The sequence below is a fragment of the Rhincodon typus genome, chromosome 15, assembly GCF_021869965.1.
Source record: "Rhincodon typus isolate 14 chromosome 15, sRhiTyp1.1, whole genome shotgun sequence".
Classification (NCBI taxonomy): domain Eukaryota; kingdom Metazoa; phylum Chordata; class Chondrichthyes; order Orectolobiformes; family Rhincodontidae; genus Rhincodon; species Rhincodon typus.
The window spans coordinates 60,094,241-60,109,542 of record NC_063346.1 but is presented as its reverse complement, the minus strand read 5'-3'; the positions used below and the strand labels follow the sequence as shown (position 1 = coordinate 60,109,542).

Below are 15,302 nucleotides of genomic sequence, written 5' to 3'. Positions count from 1 at the left end.
TTTATTCAAAGACTCTTCCAAACAGTGGACGAGACAATGGGTTTCATAAATAAAAAAGTAGTACTCACGCTCCCTCTGGTGGCTCATTTAGTGACCATCTGATGTAATGTAGACGTCATCCACACTTCACATTTTTCCGCTATGTACTCCAATTGCTGGATCTGTGCCCACTGACTTAACCTATCTTTTTGTAGCCTACTTGTGTCCTCTTCTCAAATTACATTCCTACTTATCCTTGTAGAATCAGAAAATTTGGCAACCATACTTCTGTCTCCTTGCCCAAGTCATTTACATAAATTGTAAACAGTTGACATCCCATTCGATCTACAGTGACGCCTGCTGCATACCACCTGTTAGAGTTTGCAAACCTGAGAAGACTCATTGATGCCTAATTTCTGCTTTTTGTTAGCCAGTCAATCCTGAACTTTTATTTTCTGCACTAACTTTGATGTGACACTTCATTACATTTTTACCTTCTGAAAATCCAATCCACCAGTTCCCCTTTATCCATATTACTTCCTCAAAGAACTCCGATAGATTGCTTAAACGTGGTTTCTCTCTCCCAAATCCTTGAACTAACTATGTTGAACTTAACTTAAATGCCCCAGTATAGTCCTAATTTTTGATAATATCATCAAGCATTTTCCCTATGACAGATGTTAATGTGACAAATGGGCTGATTTAGCTAATCTTAAAAGTGGCTAAAAGATGCTACAATTGGCGTTAGTACTCCTGGATTGGATTTCTGCTCCTGATTGTCTGTTAGTGACCTCTCCTTAAAGGGATTCCTCCTGGAGCAGTCCTCCCTTTCTCATCTCAACTATTGCTTTCCCAATGTGATCCTGGATGGAGATAAGGTGGGACATCCTCAATTTTAGCCCAGCCTGGTATATTTTGGGACCTGGGGCTTTATTGGTCTCAGTGATCTAACGCTAGTGAAGGCACTACGCCATCAGGGGCAGCTCGGTTTAATTTCCAATCGATAAACTGGAAAATACTGAGAAGGATCAATTCTATTTTCATTGACCAGAATCATTTTTGTCTGTAACATGCTGAGTTTGACTGTCCACACCGTGAAACATCTGCTGCTGAAACACGCATCCAAACTTTAGTTACTGCTAGAAAATCTCCTATTCCCACCCTGTTCCTACCTACCTCCCATCTTCAGTAAACTTCCGTTCATCTCAAGCTCTGCTGCTCATATCCACATTTGCACCAAGTACTTTTCAATGAAAGTAGACAGGCATGTGCAGCAAGCAATTAGGAAGACAAATACTACATTGGTCTTCATTGCAAGAGGATTTGAGTCCAGAAATGGGGATGTTATACAGGGTCTTGGTGAGACCACACCTGGAGTACAGTGTACAATTCTGGGTGTCTCTACCTAAGAAAGTATATACATGCCATAGAGAGGGAATGCAGTGGAGATTCACTAGGCTGATACCAGGGATAGCAGGATTGCCCCATGAGGACAGAATGGTTTGACTGGGGCTGTATTCTTTGGAGAATATTTGAAGAATGGGTTGAGGGAAGCGATCTGATTGAAATGCATACAATTCTAAGAGGGACGAAGAGACAAGATGTTTCCCCTGGTTGAGGAGTCAAGAACTAGGGATAACAGATACAAGATGTAGGAGCAAATTACTATAGATGCTGGAATCTGAACTGAAAACAAAAAACTGCTGGAGATCACAGTGGGTCAGGCAACATCCATGGAGAGAAAGCAAGCTTTAGCTCTGATGAAGAGTCATCTAGGCTCGAAAAGATAGCTTGCTTCCTCTCCATGGATGCTGCCCGACCTACTGTGATTGCCAGCATTTTTTACTTTCAGTTCAATAACAGATACAGGGTAGGTCATGAAGAACTAAGATGAAGCAAACTTTCTTCACTCACTGAACCTGTGGAATTCTCTACCACAGAAGGCTGTGGAGGCCAAGTCAGTGAATAGATTCATGACAGAGATGGATACACTTTTAGATTTTAAAGGCAGTGGAGGGTGTGGAGAGAAAACAGGAACATGGCACTGAGATAGAGGATCAGCCATGACCATGTTGAATAGCAGAGCAGACCCAAAGGACCAAATGGCCTATTCCTGCTCCCGGTTTCTGTATTTTCTATGTTTAAATATCGCCCATGCTCTCACTGTCGTACAATGGCTTCCTGTCCAACAGTACCTTGAATTTAACATTCTTATCCGTGTGTTCAAATCCATCTATCACCGGACTTCATCCCTCCATGTCTCTAACCTCTTCCAGCAATAAAAGACAAGATATCTGTGTTCATCTAATTCTCATTTCTAATTTGTCTAGCACTTCCTCGCCTCTCATCTGTCCTAATATTTCCTTTTGTGGCTTGATGTTAAACATTTTCTGATTTCTGCATCTTAGAAGTACCTTATGATGCTCAACTACATTAAAGGTGCTATATAAACATGTGCACACACAGAATAATAGTCGTGTCTGAACTAACCTCAGTCTTCTTCCCTGCTGCTATATATCCTTTCTCTGTCAGGCAGAAGAATGCTGGCTGCACCCGTACATTCGGTGCACTTTCAGACACCCACTGGAAGGAGTAGTCAGTATTTGTTGGATTCATGATGTAAAAGGACCTAAGAAGAGTAAATAGGTATTTATTTCATTCTGAACAGCAATTAACATGGCCACTTTATCAACTGTTCATGTGATATACAGTATAATTCAGCACCAATATAATAATTAGCCCTGCTCCAGCCTGCTAATAAACATGAAGAAGTTGACGTTACCATTTAAACAGATGGCTAAAACATGACATTGGATGAAAACCATGAGTTAGGTATTGGTACTTCCTACTTACAAAATTATGAGAGGCATGGGCAGTTTTGTTTCCAGCACAGAAATGTCAATTACTTGATGCCATAGGTTTAAGGTAAAAAGAGATGTGAGAGACAGATTGTTTTACACAGAGGATGGTAAGTGTTTGGAATGCGCTGCCAGAGGTGGAGGAGGTGGATACAATAGCAATGTTTAAGAGGCATCTTGATAGAAATATGAATAGGCAGGGAATACAGGGATATGGACAGTGTAGAAGGAAAAGGAAAAAGTTTTTTAGTTTAGTAAGGCATCATGTGTCAACACAGTTTTGGTGGGCTGAAGGGCCGATTCGTGTTCTGTACTGTTATTTTTTTGATCTTTGTTACAACAGTGACTATGCCCTTTCAAAGTATTTCAGTGATTGTGCAGCATTTTCATTTGTCTGGTGTTTACGGAGACTGTTGTACAAAGACAAATCTTTCTTTCTCATCTTTCTAAATCAGAAATGCAGCAGTGTTAACATGGCAAATAGAAAAATATTGAGCTGAATTTTCAAGGAGTTGTGGAGACTCAGGAAGTTTTAACAATGGTGGGCGGTCCCACATTCAGGAGTCTCACTCTCGACTCCAACAGATCGCATTTTTGCCAGGATTGTGGGTGTGGCAGGGGGATTATTTAAATTCCAAACCTTTAAAATTAAGAAAACCTATATCAGTGAGAGGTGAATAAAAACTCAACCAGCCCTTTTAAAATTTTTAAAAGGTAAGTTTGCTTTGTGTAAATGAAAATTGAAAAATAAAATCTGTTCAAATTGTTACAATAACTCTTTATTGACAGGCGCTCTCATCATCTCACATTTTCCACAACGAACAATTATCCTGGGGGGAGGGGGTCATATGTTCAGTTTATGCAGCTGCTCAAAGAGGTTATTACAGATTAGCTGTTGTTGATATGAGGTTATGAGTACAAGCCTATTTGATTAGGCACTTTTAAATTTGTGAATTTTTTTCATTTATAATGAAGGCTGAAGGAAGTATTAGGCGATTATTTTATTTCATCACAACATACCTCCTGAAGTCTACCTATGTTAGATACTAGCAGCCTGGCATGGAGGCTCTAAGGGCAAAGAACAATGAGATGGGGCATAGGTAATCATGAATTGTTATTTAATTGACTTTTCTCCTATAAGATGTGAAAGCGGTGGATGGGAGACATAGGGATGCATTAAGTTGGCAAACAGAGTATCTGAATCTTTGAGTGATGAGTAATGGCATAGATTGACATTGGGTTGGTGTTGAGTTGGCTTGAGGTTTATTTGGGACTCTAAGGATATATGGGGATCAAGACCTGGTATAGGTTGGGTTGGTGTCAAAAGGAACCAGGTGTAGATAGGTTGGGGATATTCATTGGTGCTTTTTTGATCTGAAGGGTATGAGAGTGCATTGGAGTATGGCCATGAACTGGCATGAGTTGACTTTGGGCTGGATGGGGTTTGGCTTGGCATGGGTGGGGCTTGGTGAATCATTGGTGGGATTGGACAATCAATGGCTGGGTGGGCAACAAGAACTAACACTTGACTGGCACTTGACACCCTGTGAGTGCTTACAATCTGTATCCGGGTGTGGCAGGCCTGACTACATCTCCACTTGCCTTACATCTCCTCCAGTCCCCTCTGCAGCAGAAAGCAGATCTGACAGACACACTTTCCCAAAATGCCTGTGGCAAACCTGGAAATATTCCAACTCCCCCTACCAGCCTTGGGAGTGAAATTCTGACCTGTCATATCCGGTCAAAAGGAGATCCTAACTTGAGAAAGGTTGATGCTGTCACTGCATGAAAACTGTAATGAAAAGTGCCTAATTCCTCAGCACTTCTGATTTAATACTACATTCACCTACTTAAAAATTAAATATCAGCGAGGATTGCAAATATATGACAGAGAGATTTTTAGGCAATAATCAAGGTTCTAAAATAATTTATCACCCCAATCAGTTAATGTTGATATTTCAGATAAAAAGTCAACAAATACTGGAAATGTGAAATAAATATAAAAATGCTGGAGATATACAAAAATAAGTCTGATGGTCACAGCCTGTATCATAACACCTAGATTATTAAGATAACTCCCTTTTCCAGATACTTACCAGCCTAGTGTGCATTTTCAGCATTTTCCACTGGTTGTTCCCGAATTGTTTTTCGCCTGCTGAATGTATTTTTCATGCTGACAATTTAATCTATTTAGTGCTAATTATCTGGCACATTTTAAGGATCTGCGTGACAAGATAAACTGCTCCAGAGAATAAAGCTAGTGTTTGTTTTCAATTGAAGAGCAATTATTCCTTTCTGTGGTCATTTAAAATAGTGGATGAAATTTCCTGCTGGAAGTCCTTGACAGCCTTTCAAGTTGGTACATAATGCTGAGTCATGATGGTTTGAATTTGGTGTCAGCAACATTGTTGTCTGAGACCATTGCAACTTGGACAAGGTGGACAGATCCTGCCATAGAATAAGCCCTCCATGGGGCTGCAAGTATGAGCCTAGCTGTGAAAGATCAGTTTTCACTGCAACACAGGGACTCAGGAACTTGTTCACACTTACCTTTGGGCATGCATCAGCACAATTCCCTGTACTTGAACAGTTGAATGGTTAGGTCCAAAGTTCCCCAGACATTGACCTTTGGACCTCATGATAATGGAATCAGTAAAGGAGAATGAAGATGGTGGGATGGGTGAAAGGGTGAATGGGAGCCGAAGAAAGGCAGTTTATTTTCTATCATCAGTTGCTGTAACCCACTGCTTTCAACCAATAATGCAGATAATTAATAAATTGTGAACCAGTCATTCTGTGCCTTCTGCAAAGTCAGAGAAAAGTAACTGGAGATCGAGGAGCAACTGGACCTGACAAGCTCAAAGGAACATCTCAGCAACCCCTATGGACAGAGACCATTGAACTGTCTTCCCATTCTTTCTCTCATCCATACAACATTCTCAAGAGACTCAATGGGTAGATGTAGAGTTGTTCCTCACTGTGGGAGTCTAAGACCAAACAACATCATTTCAAAGTAAGGGGTTACACGTTTAAGACAGTGATGAGGAGAAATTTCTTGTCTCAGAGAGTAATGAATCTGTGAAATTCTTTACCGCAGAGGACTTTCAAGGTTGGGTCATTAAGTATATTCAAGGCTGAGATAAGACAGATTTTGAATCAGGCAGGGCTTGATTTACAGCATACTACCCAGTGAGTTGAGACAATATTGTTGGTCCAGTTTAGTTTCTGGTCAATGGTAAATTGCAGGATGTTGATAGTGGGAGTTTCACTGATAGTAATGTCATTAAAGGAAAATGGAGGAGGTTGGATTCTCACTTGTTGGAGATAGTCATTGCCTGGCACTTGTAGCACTTGTTACTTGCCACTTATAAGGCCAAGCCTGGATATTGTCCGAGTCTTGCTGCATTTGAATATGGACTGCTTCAGTATCTGAGGAGACATGCATGGTGCTGAACATTGTGCAAACAAAAGAGCTAGGAGTATGAGTAGGCCATATGGCCTCTCAAGCTTGCTCTAGCATTTGATAAAATCATGGCTGATCTTATTGTGGCCTCAATGCCATATTTTTGTCTCCCCTGAGGACAGCATGGTGGATCATTGTTTAGCACTGCTGCCTCATGGCGCCAGGGACAAGGATTTGAATCCAGCATCGGATGACTATCTGTGTGGAGTTTGCACATTCTCCCTGTGTCTGCATGGGTTTCCTCCAGGTGCTATGGTTTCCTCCCACTGTCCAAAGATGCAGGTTAGGTGGATTGGCTACGCTAAATTGTGGTATAGTGTCCAGGGATGTGCAGGTTAGGTGGGTTATCCATGGTAAATGCAGGGTTGCGGGGATAGGGTGGGGGGCTGGGTCTGGTGGAATGCTCTTCAGAAGGTCTGTGCAGACCCGATGGGCCGAATGTCCTATTTCCGCAATGTAGGGGTTCTAAGATTCTATAACCATTGGGTCCCTTGTTAACTACCTCTCTGAAGTATTCAATATACATACATGCCTCCACTGTTCTCTGGGGAAGGGGGCTCAAAAGACCCATGACCCGCTGAGAGAAAAGGGAGAACACTTAAGTTTTAAATTGTGTCTCGTAGTTCTAGTTCACTTCCGACTTTCTGATGATTGGAAGGTTATTAATAAAGATGCTTGAGCCTAGGACCGGTTCCAGGATTCTGTGAATGAAAAGCACCCTCTCAGAGGTATGTTGTTAGGGTTGGTGTGGTGGGGGGAGAGAGCCTCAGGTGACTTGCCTTCACAAATATTTTCTCCCTATATTTAGAAAACACCTGGCCTTCACAAAATAATCTTTAATTGAAACTGCTTCCAAGTAAAGTGTAGCATATCTGCCAATTTAAAATGAGAGTTACGATTGTATGCAAGATTTCTCTCACATTTGAAAAGCAAGATGGGGCATTCGGTGCTGCATTTGCTTTACTGGCAGGTGGCAGTGCAGCTTCACAATTATGTGCTTAATCTGGAACGGAATCAAAGAAGAGATTTGACAAGCAAGGGATCGTGTGATCGTAACTGATGAGGAAATCCATTCATCACTGTTTATCTCACCTACACAGACTGAGGCCTTATTCACCCTATTGTAATTCAGAATGGTTTTCCAAAAGAATCTCGGGTTCCTGCCTCCGTTTCCTTCTCAGATGCTCATATCAAATGCTTATTACTCCTCACATGAACATCATCCTAGAATCGACCTAAAATTTGTCCTCCCAATCCAAATGGAACTGGAAGCAGAATCCATGAAAACTTTTAAGAGAAAACTGAAAAAATACTGGGAAGACAAAAACAAAAAGTTTCTGGGGAAAGGGCAGCAGAATTGGATTGAGGAGTCTGCACTTTCCAGAGAATGGTGTGATGGTGTAGACAGCACGATGTTCATTGAAAGGGGCCCATTTCTACCGCTCGCATTTCTCGCAAAGAGGAAGAACTAACTACAGTTGCACTTTGTGTAGACACAAACAAGTCATGTACAGAAGGACAATAAGCTGTTCAACACTGAATGTAGTCTCACTGTCACAGAGTACTGCAATTTCCACACAGCAAGTTCCTGATTTCAAAAAACCTGAAGATCTGCTACCCCACCGAGCCCTAAGTCAGTCTTATACAGAGTAGATGCAGTGATTCTGCATCCGAGACAGGGACAGAGAGTCCTGGTTCAAGTCCTACCTCAAGATGTACATTGTTAGATACATTAGTAAGGCCTCTTTTAGAACACTGTGTCCAGTTCTGGTCAGCCAGTTATAGGAAGAATATTATTAAGTTGGAGAGGTTTCGAAAAGATTTACCAGGGTGTTGCTGGGTATGGAAGGTTTGAGTCATAAAAAAAGGCTGGATCGGCTGGGACTTTTTTCACTGGGGCGCAGGTGGTTGAGAGTTGGCCTTATAGAAGCTAATAAAATAATGAGGAGGATAGTTCAAGTTAATGGTAGTTGTCTTTTCCCTACAATGGGGGATTTCAAGATTAGGGAGCACATATTTAAGGTAAGAAAAAAGAGATTTAAAAAAGACATGGGGGCAAATATTTTACATAGAGAGTAGTTTGCATGTGGAATGAATGTCCTAAGGTAATGGTCAATGTAGGTACAATTACAACATTTAAAAGAAATTGGATAAGTACATGAATAGGAAAGGCTTGGAGGGATATGGTCCAGAAGCAGGCAGGTGGGGACTAGTTCAGTTCGGGATTATGTTCGGCATGGACTGGTTGAACCGAAGGGTCTGTTTCCTTACAACAGGTCCAAACAGGTCAATTACGGAAATAAATAAATCAGTCTTAAACTATCAGGAAAGACCGAACAGATTGGGGATCCTTTTCTACAAGTGACAAAGCTGACAAGTGTCCTAACAGAAGAAGAATTATGAAGGGAGTTGATGGGGTACACAAAGATAGTTTTACTGCTTGTGAGGAACCACAAATGACGGCGTACAAATATAAGAGAGTCAGTAATAAATCAAATTAAAAATTCAGGAGAAAACCTATCTGAAGGGCATGTGGACATGGAGCTACATGGAGTCCTCAATATAAATACAACAGATGCATTTAAGGGATAGTTAGATAATTGAGAGGGGGAAGGGAATAGAAAGATATACTAATAAAGGTAGTTGAAGCAGAATAGGAAGAGGATCTTGAGGAGAATAAACACCAATATAGACTTGTTGGGCTTAATGACCTGTCTGTGCTGTGAAATTCTGTGTAAGGCCCTTCTCATATACCTCTGAGATGGTTGTGTGCAGGAAACATGATCAGATACCAATGGCAGACGGCAGCCTTGAATTTCCTTAGCCCAGAGACAACAGGATATTATTTTAAATATATTTAAAACATATAAATCAGTTTTCACAGAATAATGCAATTTGATGCTACTCTGGCATACCTCCTATTGGTTGTGTTCACTCCCACAGCTTGGAATTCGATGACACGTGTATTAGGGTCAAGGGTCACCCCTGGAGGAGCTCCCCCAGGGCCACTTAACTCAGGGTTGCGCCTGTTTCCACTGATGTAATTGGAGTCTTCCAGCTCAAAATGGCAGAATGGGAGGAGACTGCGGCCCTTCACAGCTACCACTTGACCTTGCAACCCCTCCTTCAAATTTGGTATGCTGAGAGAATAAAAGGAACAGAAAAATTTAAAAATATGTGTAACTTTCCCCATTTTCCCATGTGGTTGAACATTTGGAAATTACCAAGGTCTGTCTAATTATTGTGGGTTTTAACACCCTCAAAGTTTCCTGTGAAATAAGATATGAATGGTCATGAAAATTAGGGTGTCTAGGGACAGGCAGGGATGCAAAAGTGAGTGAGTGAGATTATGTGCATGTATCTGTACTCTGCTCATATGTCTATGTGTGACTGCGCATCTAAATATGATTGCATGTATTTGTCTTGTTTGCATATCAGTCTCTGAATGCCAATGTATGTGTGTCTGTACGTGTCTACGTCTGCGTGACTGTTTTTCTGTGTGTCTGTTTGACTGTGTGTCTTCATATTCATGTATCATAGTGTGTATATATCTGTAAGTGACTGTGCATCTGTCTCTGTCAATGTATTATGTGTTTGTCAGCGCGTGTGCATTTCTATGTGTATGTTTATGTATGTGAGAATGTGTGTGTGTGTGTGTGTGTGTCTGTGTGTGTGTGTGTGTGTGTCTGTCTGTCTGTCTGTCTGCCTGTATGCCTGCATCTCTTTTTCAGACTGTGAGGGTCTGACAATATTAAATGTGGCTGGACACTACAAATGAGAAAAATGCACACAACATACAGTACAGATCAGAAGGTCCCAGTGATCTCATGATCCAAACATTGGCTAGAAACTTAACTGTACGCATACTGCATTCAACATATCTACTTGGACTTCAGCAAGGCTGTTGATACAAACCTGCAAGGGAGATTGATACTGAAGTCCCCACGGAATCCAAGAAAATTTGGCAAATTGGATACAGAATTGGCTGAGTGGTAGGAAGCAGAGAGTGATGGTCCGAAGGATGTTCTGGTGACTGGAACCCTGTATCCAGTGGGGTTCCGAAGGGATCAGTGTTGGGGCTCTTGCTGTTTGCCTTAAATTACAGGAGGATGTAGATGGGCTGGTCAGATGGGCTGATCAGCGGCAAATGGAATTCAATCAGATAAATGTGAAGTAATGCACTTAGGTAGGATAAAAAAAGAAGGCAAGGGAATATGTGATGAACAGTGGGACCGTGGGAAGCACTGAATATCAGCGGGATCTTGGTGTCTTTGTCCACGGGTCCTTTGAAGTATCAGGGCAGTTGAATAAAGTGGTTAAGAAGGTATATGGGTTACTTGCCTTTATTAGCTGAGGCACAGACTTTAAAAGCAGTCAGATGATGCTGAAACTGTATGAAATATTGGTTAGACCACAGCTTGAATACTGTGTTCAGTCCTGGAATCCACAGTATAGGAGGGACATGACAGCACTGAAGAGGATGCAAAGAAGATTTACCAGAATGTTGCCTAGGCTGGAGAATTTCGGTTATGAAGAGAGATTGGACAGACTGTGGTTGTTTTTTTTAAAGCAGAGGAGATTGAGAGGGGATGTGATTAAATTGTATAAAATTATGAGAGGATATATGAGGCATAGACAGCACGCACAGGAAGATACCTTTCTCCTTGGTGGATGGATCAGTGATGGGTTGGGGAGGCAGCAGAGATTTAAGGTAAAGGCAGAAGTTTTGAGGCGATATGAGGAAAATCTTTTTCACCCAGAGGGTGGTGACAATCTGGAACTCACTGCCTGTAAGGGTGGTAGAAACAGAAACTCCCATTACATTTAAGAGGTATTTAGATGTGCACTTGCAATGCCAAAGTAGATAAGGCTGTGGGCCAAATTCTAGAAAATGGGATTAGAATAAGAGTTAGGTGTTTGTTTTTGACTGGCACAGGCCAATGGGCCGAAGGACCCTTTCCAGTGCTGTAGATATGTACGACTCTATGTGATGAGGAGATTCCCCTGCGGTTGATTTGGCTCAATAGTGGCTGTCTCAATCGTGTGGGATGAACAATCATGTTGGGGAGAAATTAGAGGGCTGTAGTTATCTGTGGAACTGTTATCCTGGTGCTTTCAGAACAGATGGAAAGATAAATTGAACTGAGAAGACGTATATGAGGCAGACAGAGTGGGTGCTGAAAATCTCGCTGAATGTAATTATTCTGACACTTAACATCAGCAGGTGCACACTATTCAAGTAATCCTGCGATCCTCATTAAAGATTCCATTTAAATTTACAGCCCATCTTCTTGCCACAGGCTTTCAGGAAAAACTTAGCCACACGGAGATTTAAAACACATTAAAACAGCATCAATGAGGAGCTGCTATAAATAAACTGCAGTTTCTGAACCTCCTAATAATTAATTATGACTATGCAGGTCAAACTTCGCTCACTTTTATCACTGGAAGTAATTATCAAACTTTAAACTACATACCAGAAATTAATTATTAAGAAATGTGCTGAGGGATAACTTATTTAAAGCATTGACTTGGCTCACACTAGCTTCCAGTCATGGCAATGCAATGGTATGTAATTTCTCAAACCACTTAATCATGCCAGCTGTGGTTCCCATCACCAGGCAATTCTGATGGAAATTTTTTGATGCATTTTTTCTGGGAGAGTGAACTATTCTCTTCCTATATCTGTACTGGAAAAGTACTGACATCTGATAAGAATTTGGCATTTACAGAGGCATATGAATGGGATAAGAGAGCCTCCCCATTTATGATACAGGTCAGTTAACTTGACAGATTTTCACACTTAACAGAAGAACTCCACGCATTGCAATGGTTGTCACCATTAAAAATCAGCAACATGGGGTAGTGTATGGTAGATACAATGTTGGAATGCATCCCAACGTGATCTTACTTTTTTCATCCACAATTAGGGGAGCAATGTTGAAGTTCAGAGATCAAGCTTTGGCTAATAGCACCTGAAAAAGAAACGATGAGGTGGGTGCAGTTAATCATATTGCTCTACTAATGATCCCACTCTTGTCACCTTGGGTTACTTTCAACCATCCGTTTCCTTTTACCTGCAGATGAGTGATGCCTCAAACTCGCCAACCTCCAAGGGGATAAACTTGACTTTGAATTCCTGTGTTCCCATGGCCGCGATTGTCCCGCTGCATGGCTCCACTGTGAACGGAGGGTTGTCAATATCAATGGAATCTCTGGAGGAGATGCTTTCAGTGCCACTGTCATACCTGCTGACGGCCTGAGTGCCCTTGCTGGTCGAGGGTCCAGCTGGCACGCTTGCTGAAGCTGTATCTGCAAACACAGGAAGAGATAGTGTGGAAGAATCCCAATACTGCAAACCATTTCAACATCATGAATCATAAAATTCCACAATGCTGAGGAATTTGGTTTGATATTAATCTAATTTCATGTCACCAATCAAAGGGAGAAATACTTTTATACTGTCTCATCTCACAGCACTTGGAATATGATTAATTATTTTGAAGCACAGTAATTGTTGCGGAAACCATTTACACTTGGCAAGATCTCAAACAGCAAGACTATCAATTACCAATTAATTTTTTTTGCTTTTTTTGAGGGAGACTGTTAATAAACAGACTGGGAAAACTCTTTTTCCAATTGTGCTGTGGGACCTTCACTCATTCCACTGGACTATGGGAAATGTGGCTTGGTTTAATTCTAAATTAAGAGACATGCTGATAACTTACTCTTTTTTTCAGCTGTGTTAGTGTCTTTATATTTTAATATTAATAATGAATCCAAAAACCTGTCAGACAGCTTACAAAGCCAACAGAACAGTAGAGATCACACAAAACTTGGAAAAATGATAACAGGTGAGACAGATGGTAGTAGACTTCAGGGCATCAAGGTAGACTATGGAAATGGACGGACATGGGATTGATGAAATTTAATGTCAAGAAACACCCCGAAGAACAGTGGCCATTGCTGGGATTGCATAAAGTCCACAGAACAAAGTGGCTGGAGTTAGGTCCAGAGCTGTCCTGGTGGGTTCAGGACGGGAGGCTCACAGAGACAGGGAGGTTTTGAGGGGCTTGGGTGTCAGGTTTAAAAAAATACAGAGAGAAGAGGCAGACCTTGGTGGACCCAATATCAATTTGGATAATCATAGAATAAAGGGTTTGGAGGGGGTAGATTTCTTAAAATGTTTATAGGATAGCTTTTTATATCAACATGTATGTGGTCCAACAAGGCACAGTGCAGTGTTGAACCCAATTCTGGCGAATGAAGCCATACAGGTGTTCGAGGTGGCAGTGAGAGCATTTTAGTGATAGCGACTATGACACCATATGTTTTAAGTTTGTTATGGAGAAGGAGAAAGATGGTCTGCAAAAAGAGTTTTGAATTGGATTAAGGCAAATTTTATTAAAATAAGATTGGAGAACAGCTACCTGAGGGTATATTTACAGCAGAACAGTGGGAGGCATTCAAAAAGTTCCTGGGAGAAGTACAGACCCGACGTGTTCCCTTTAAGGTGAAATGTAGGAGCAACAACTGTGCAGAAACCCTAATATCTAGGAATATGTGTCACAGGTACGAAGGCAGTAAAACATTGGAGACCCTACAGGAGTATAGGAAATGCAGAGGGATTCTCAAAAAAGCAATTAGGAGAGCAAAGTGGAGCAATGTAAAAACAATGGCAGGCAAGATGAGTGAGAATGTCAAAAAATTCTACAAGTATTTCAAGGAGAAGAGAATAACAGGGCCTATTAGGGGGCTATTAGGGATCAAGGGGGCAGTCTGTGCTTGAAGCTGGAGGAGATTGGTAGCATGTTAAATGAGTACTTCACATCTGTCTTTTCTTGGGAGAAGGAGAATTTGAGAAGATGTGAAGTTATTGAGGAGACTGATATAAGAAATGGGGAGTTGTTGGAGGTTTTGGCAGATTTAAAAGTGAACAGATGCCCAGCTGTGGATGAGTTTTATCCCAGGCTGTTGTGGGAGATGAGGGAAGAAATTACGGGGGTCCTGACCCAAATTTTAAAACCATCTGTGGCTGCGTGGGAGGTGCTAGAGAACCAGAGGACAGCTACAGAACTTCCAGTTAATATGGTTCCACTATACAAGAAGGGTGGTAAAGGTAGACCTGGGAACTATAGACCAGTGAGTTTCATGTCAGTGGCAGGGAATCTATTAGAGAAAATAGTAAAGGAAAAAAATTATCTCTGTTTAGAGAGGCAAGGTTTTATCAGGGACAGTCAATGTGCTTTTGTCAGAGAGAGATCACACTTAACAAATCTGATGGAATTTTTCAAGGAGGTGACCAAGTCACTGACTGAGGGTACAGCAGTTGATGTAGTTTAGATGGATTTCAGCAAGACCTTTGAGAAGGTCCCACATAGAAAACTATTAAAGGTCAAAGGGCAAGGGATTCAGGGTAACTTGGCAAGATGGATCTAAAATTGAATTAGCAACAGGAGATAGAGGGTTGTGGTAGAAGGCTGTGTGACTGGAGTCCAGTCTGCAGTGACATAGCTTAGGGATTTGTCATGAGTCACTAATTACTTGTGGTATTCATAAATGATGTAGATGAGAATGTGGGGTTGATGATAAGTAAGTTTCTGGATGACGCAAAGATTGGCCGGGTGGTTGACATTGAGGAGGAAGATATCAGACTACAGGAGGAAATAACTGGATAGATCAGATGGGCAGACCAATGGCAGGTGGAATTTAACCCAGATAATGAGCATTGACATATTTTGGAAGAATGAATGAGACAAGGGAGTACTCGATGAATGGCAAGACACCACGAAGCTCAGAGGAACAGAGGGATCTTGGGGTACTGGTCCACAGACCCCTTAAGGTGACAAGACAGGTTATTAGGAAAATTAAGAAGACATTTAGGATGCTTGCCTTTATCAACTGTGGCATAGATTATAACAGCAGGAAAGTCACGTTGGAGCTGAACAGTACAATGGTTAGGCTACAGCTGGAGTACTATGTACAAAATATGAGAAGGAAGA

General features: G+C 41.4%; 1 protein-coding gene across 1 annotated transcript in view; it reads right to left on the bottom strand.

Annotated features, from left to right (window-relative positions):
• The window catches only part of hydin (HYDIN axonemal central pair apparatus protein), a 677,137-nt gene that overhangs the window by 67,617 nt on the left and 594,218 nt on the right, over positions 1-15,302 (bottom strand). The window contains exons 69-71 of the mRNA XM_048605579.1: positions 12,378-12,612; positions 9,216-9,440; positions 2,470-2,608 (exon numbers count right to left, since the gene is read on the bottom strand). Coding sequence (XP_048461536.1) covers positions 2,470-2,608; positions 9,216-9,440; positions 12,378-12,612 — 599 coding nt within the window. The remainder of the gene's footprint in view (positions 1-2,469; positions 2,609-9,215; positions 9,441-12,377; positions 12,613-15,302) is intronic.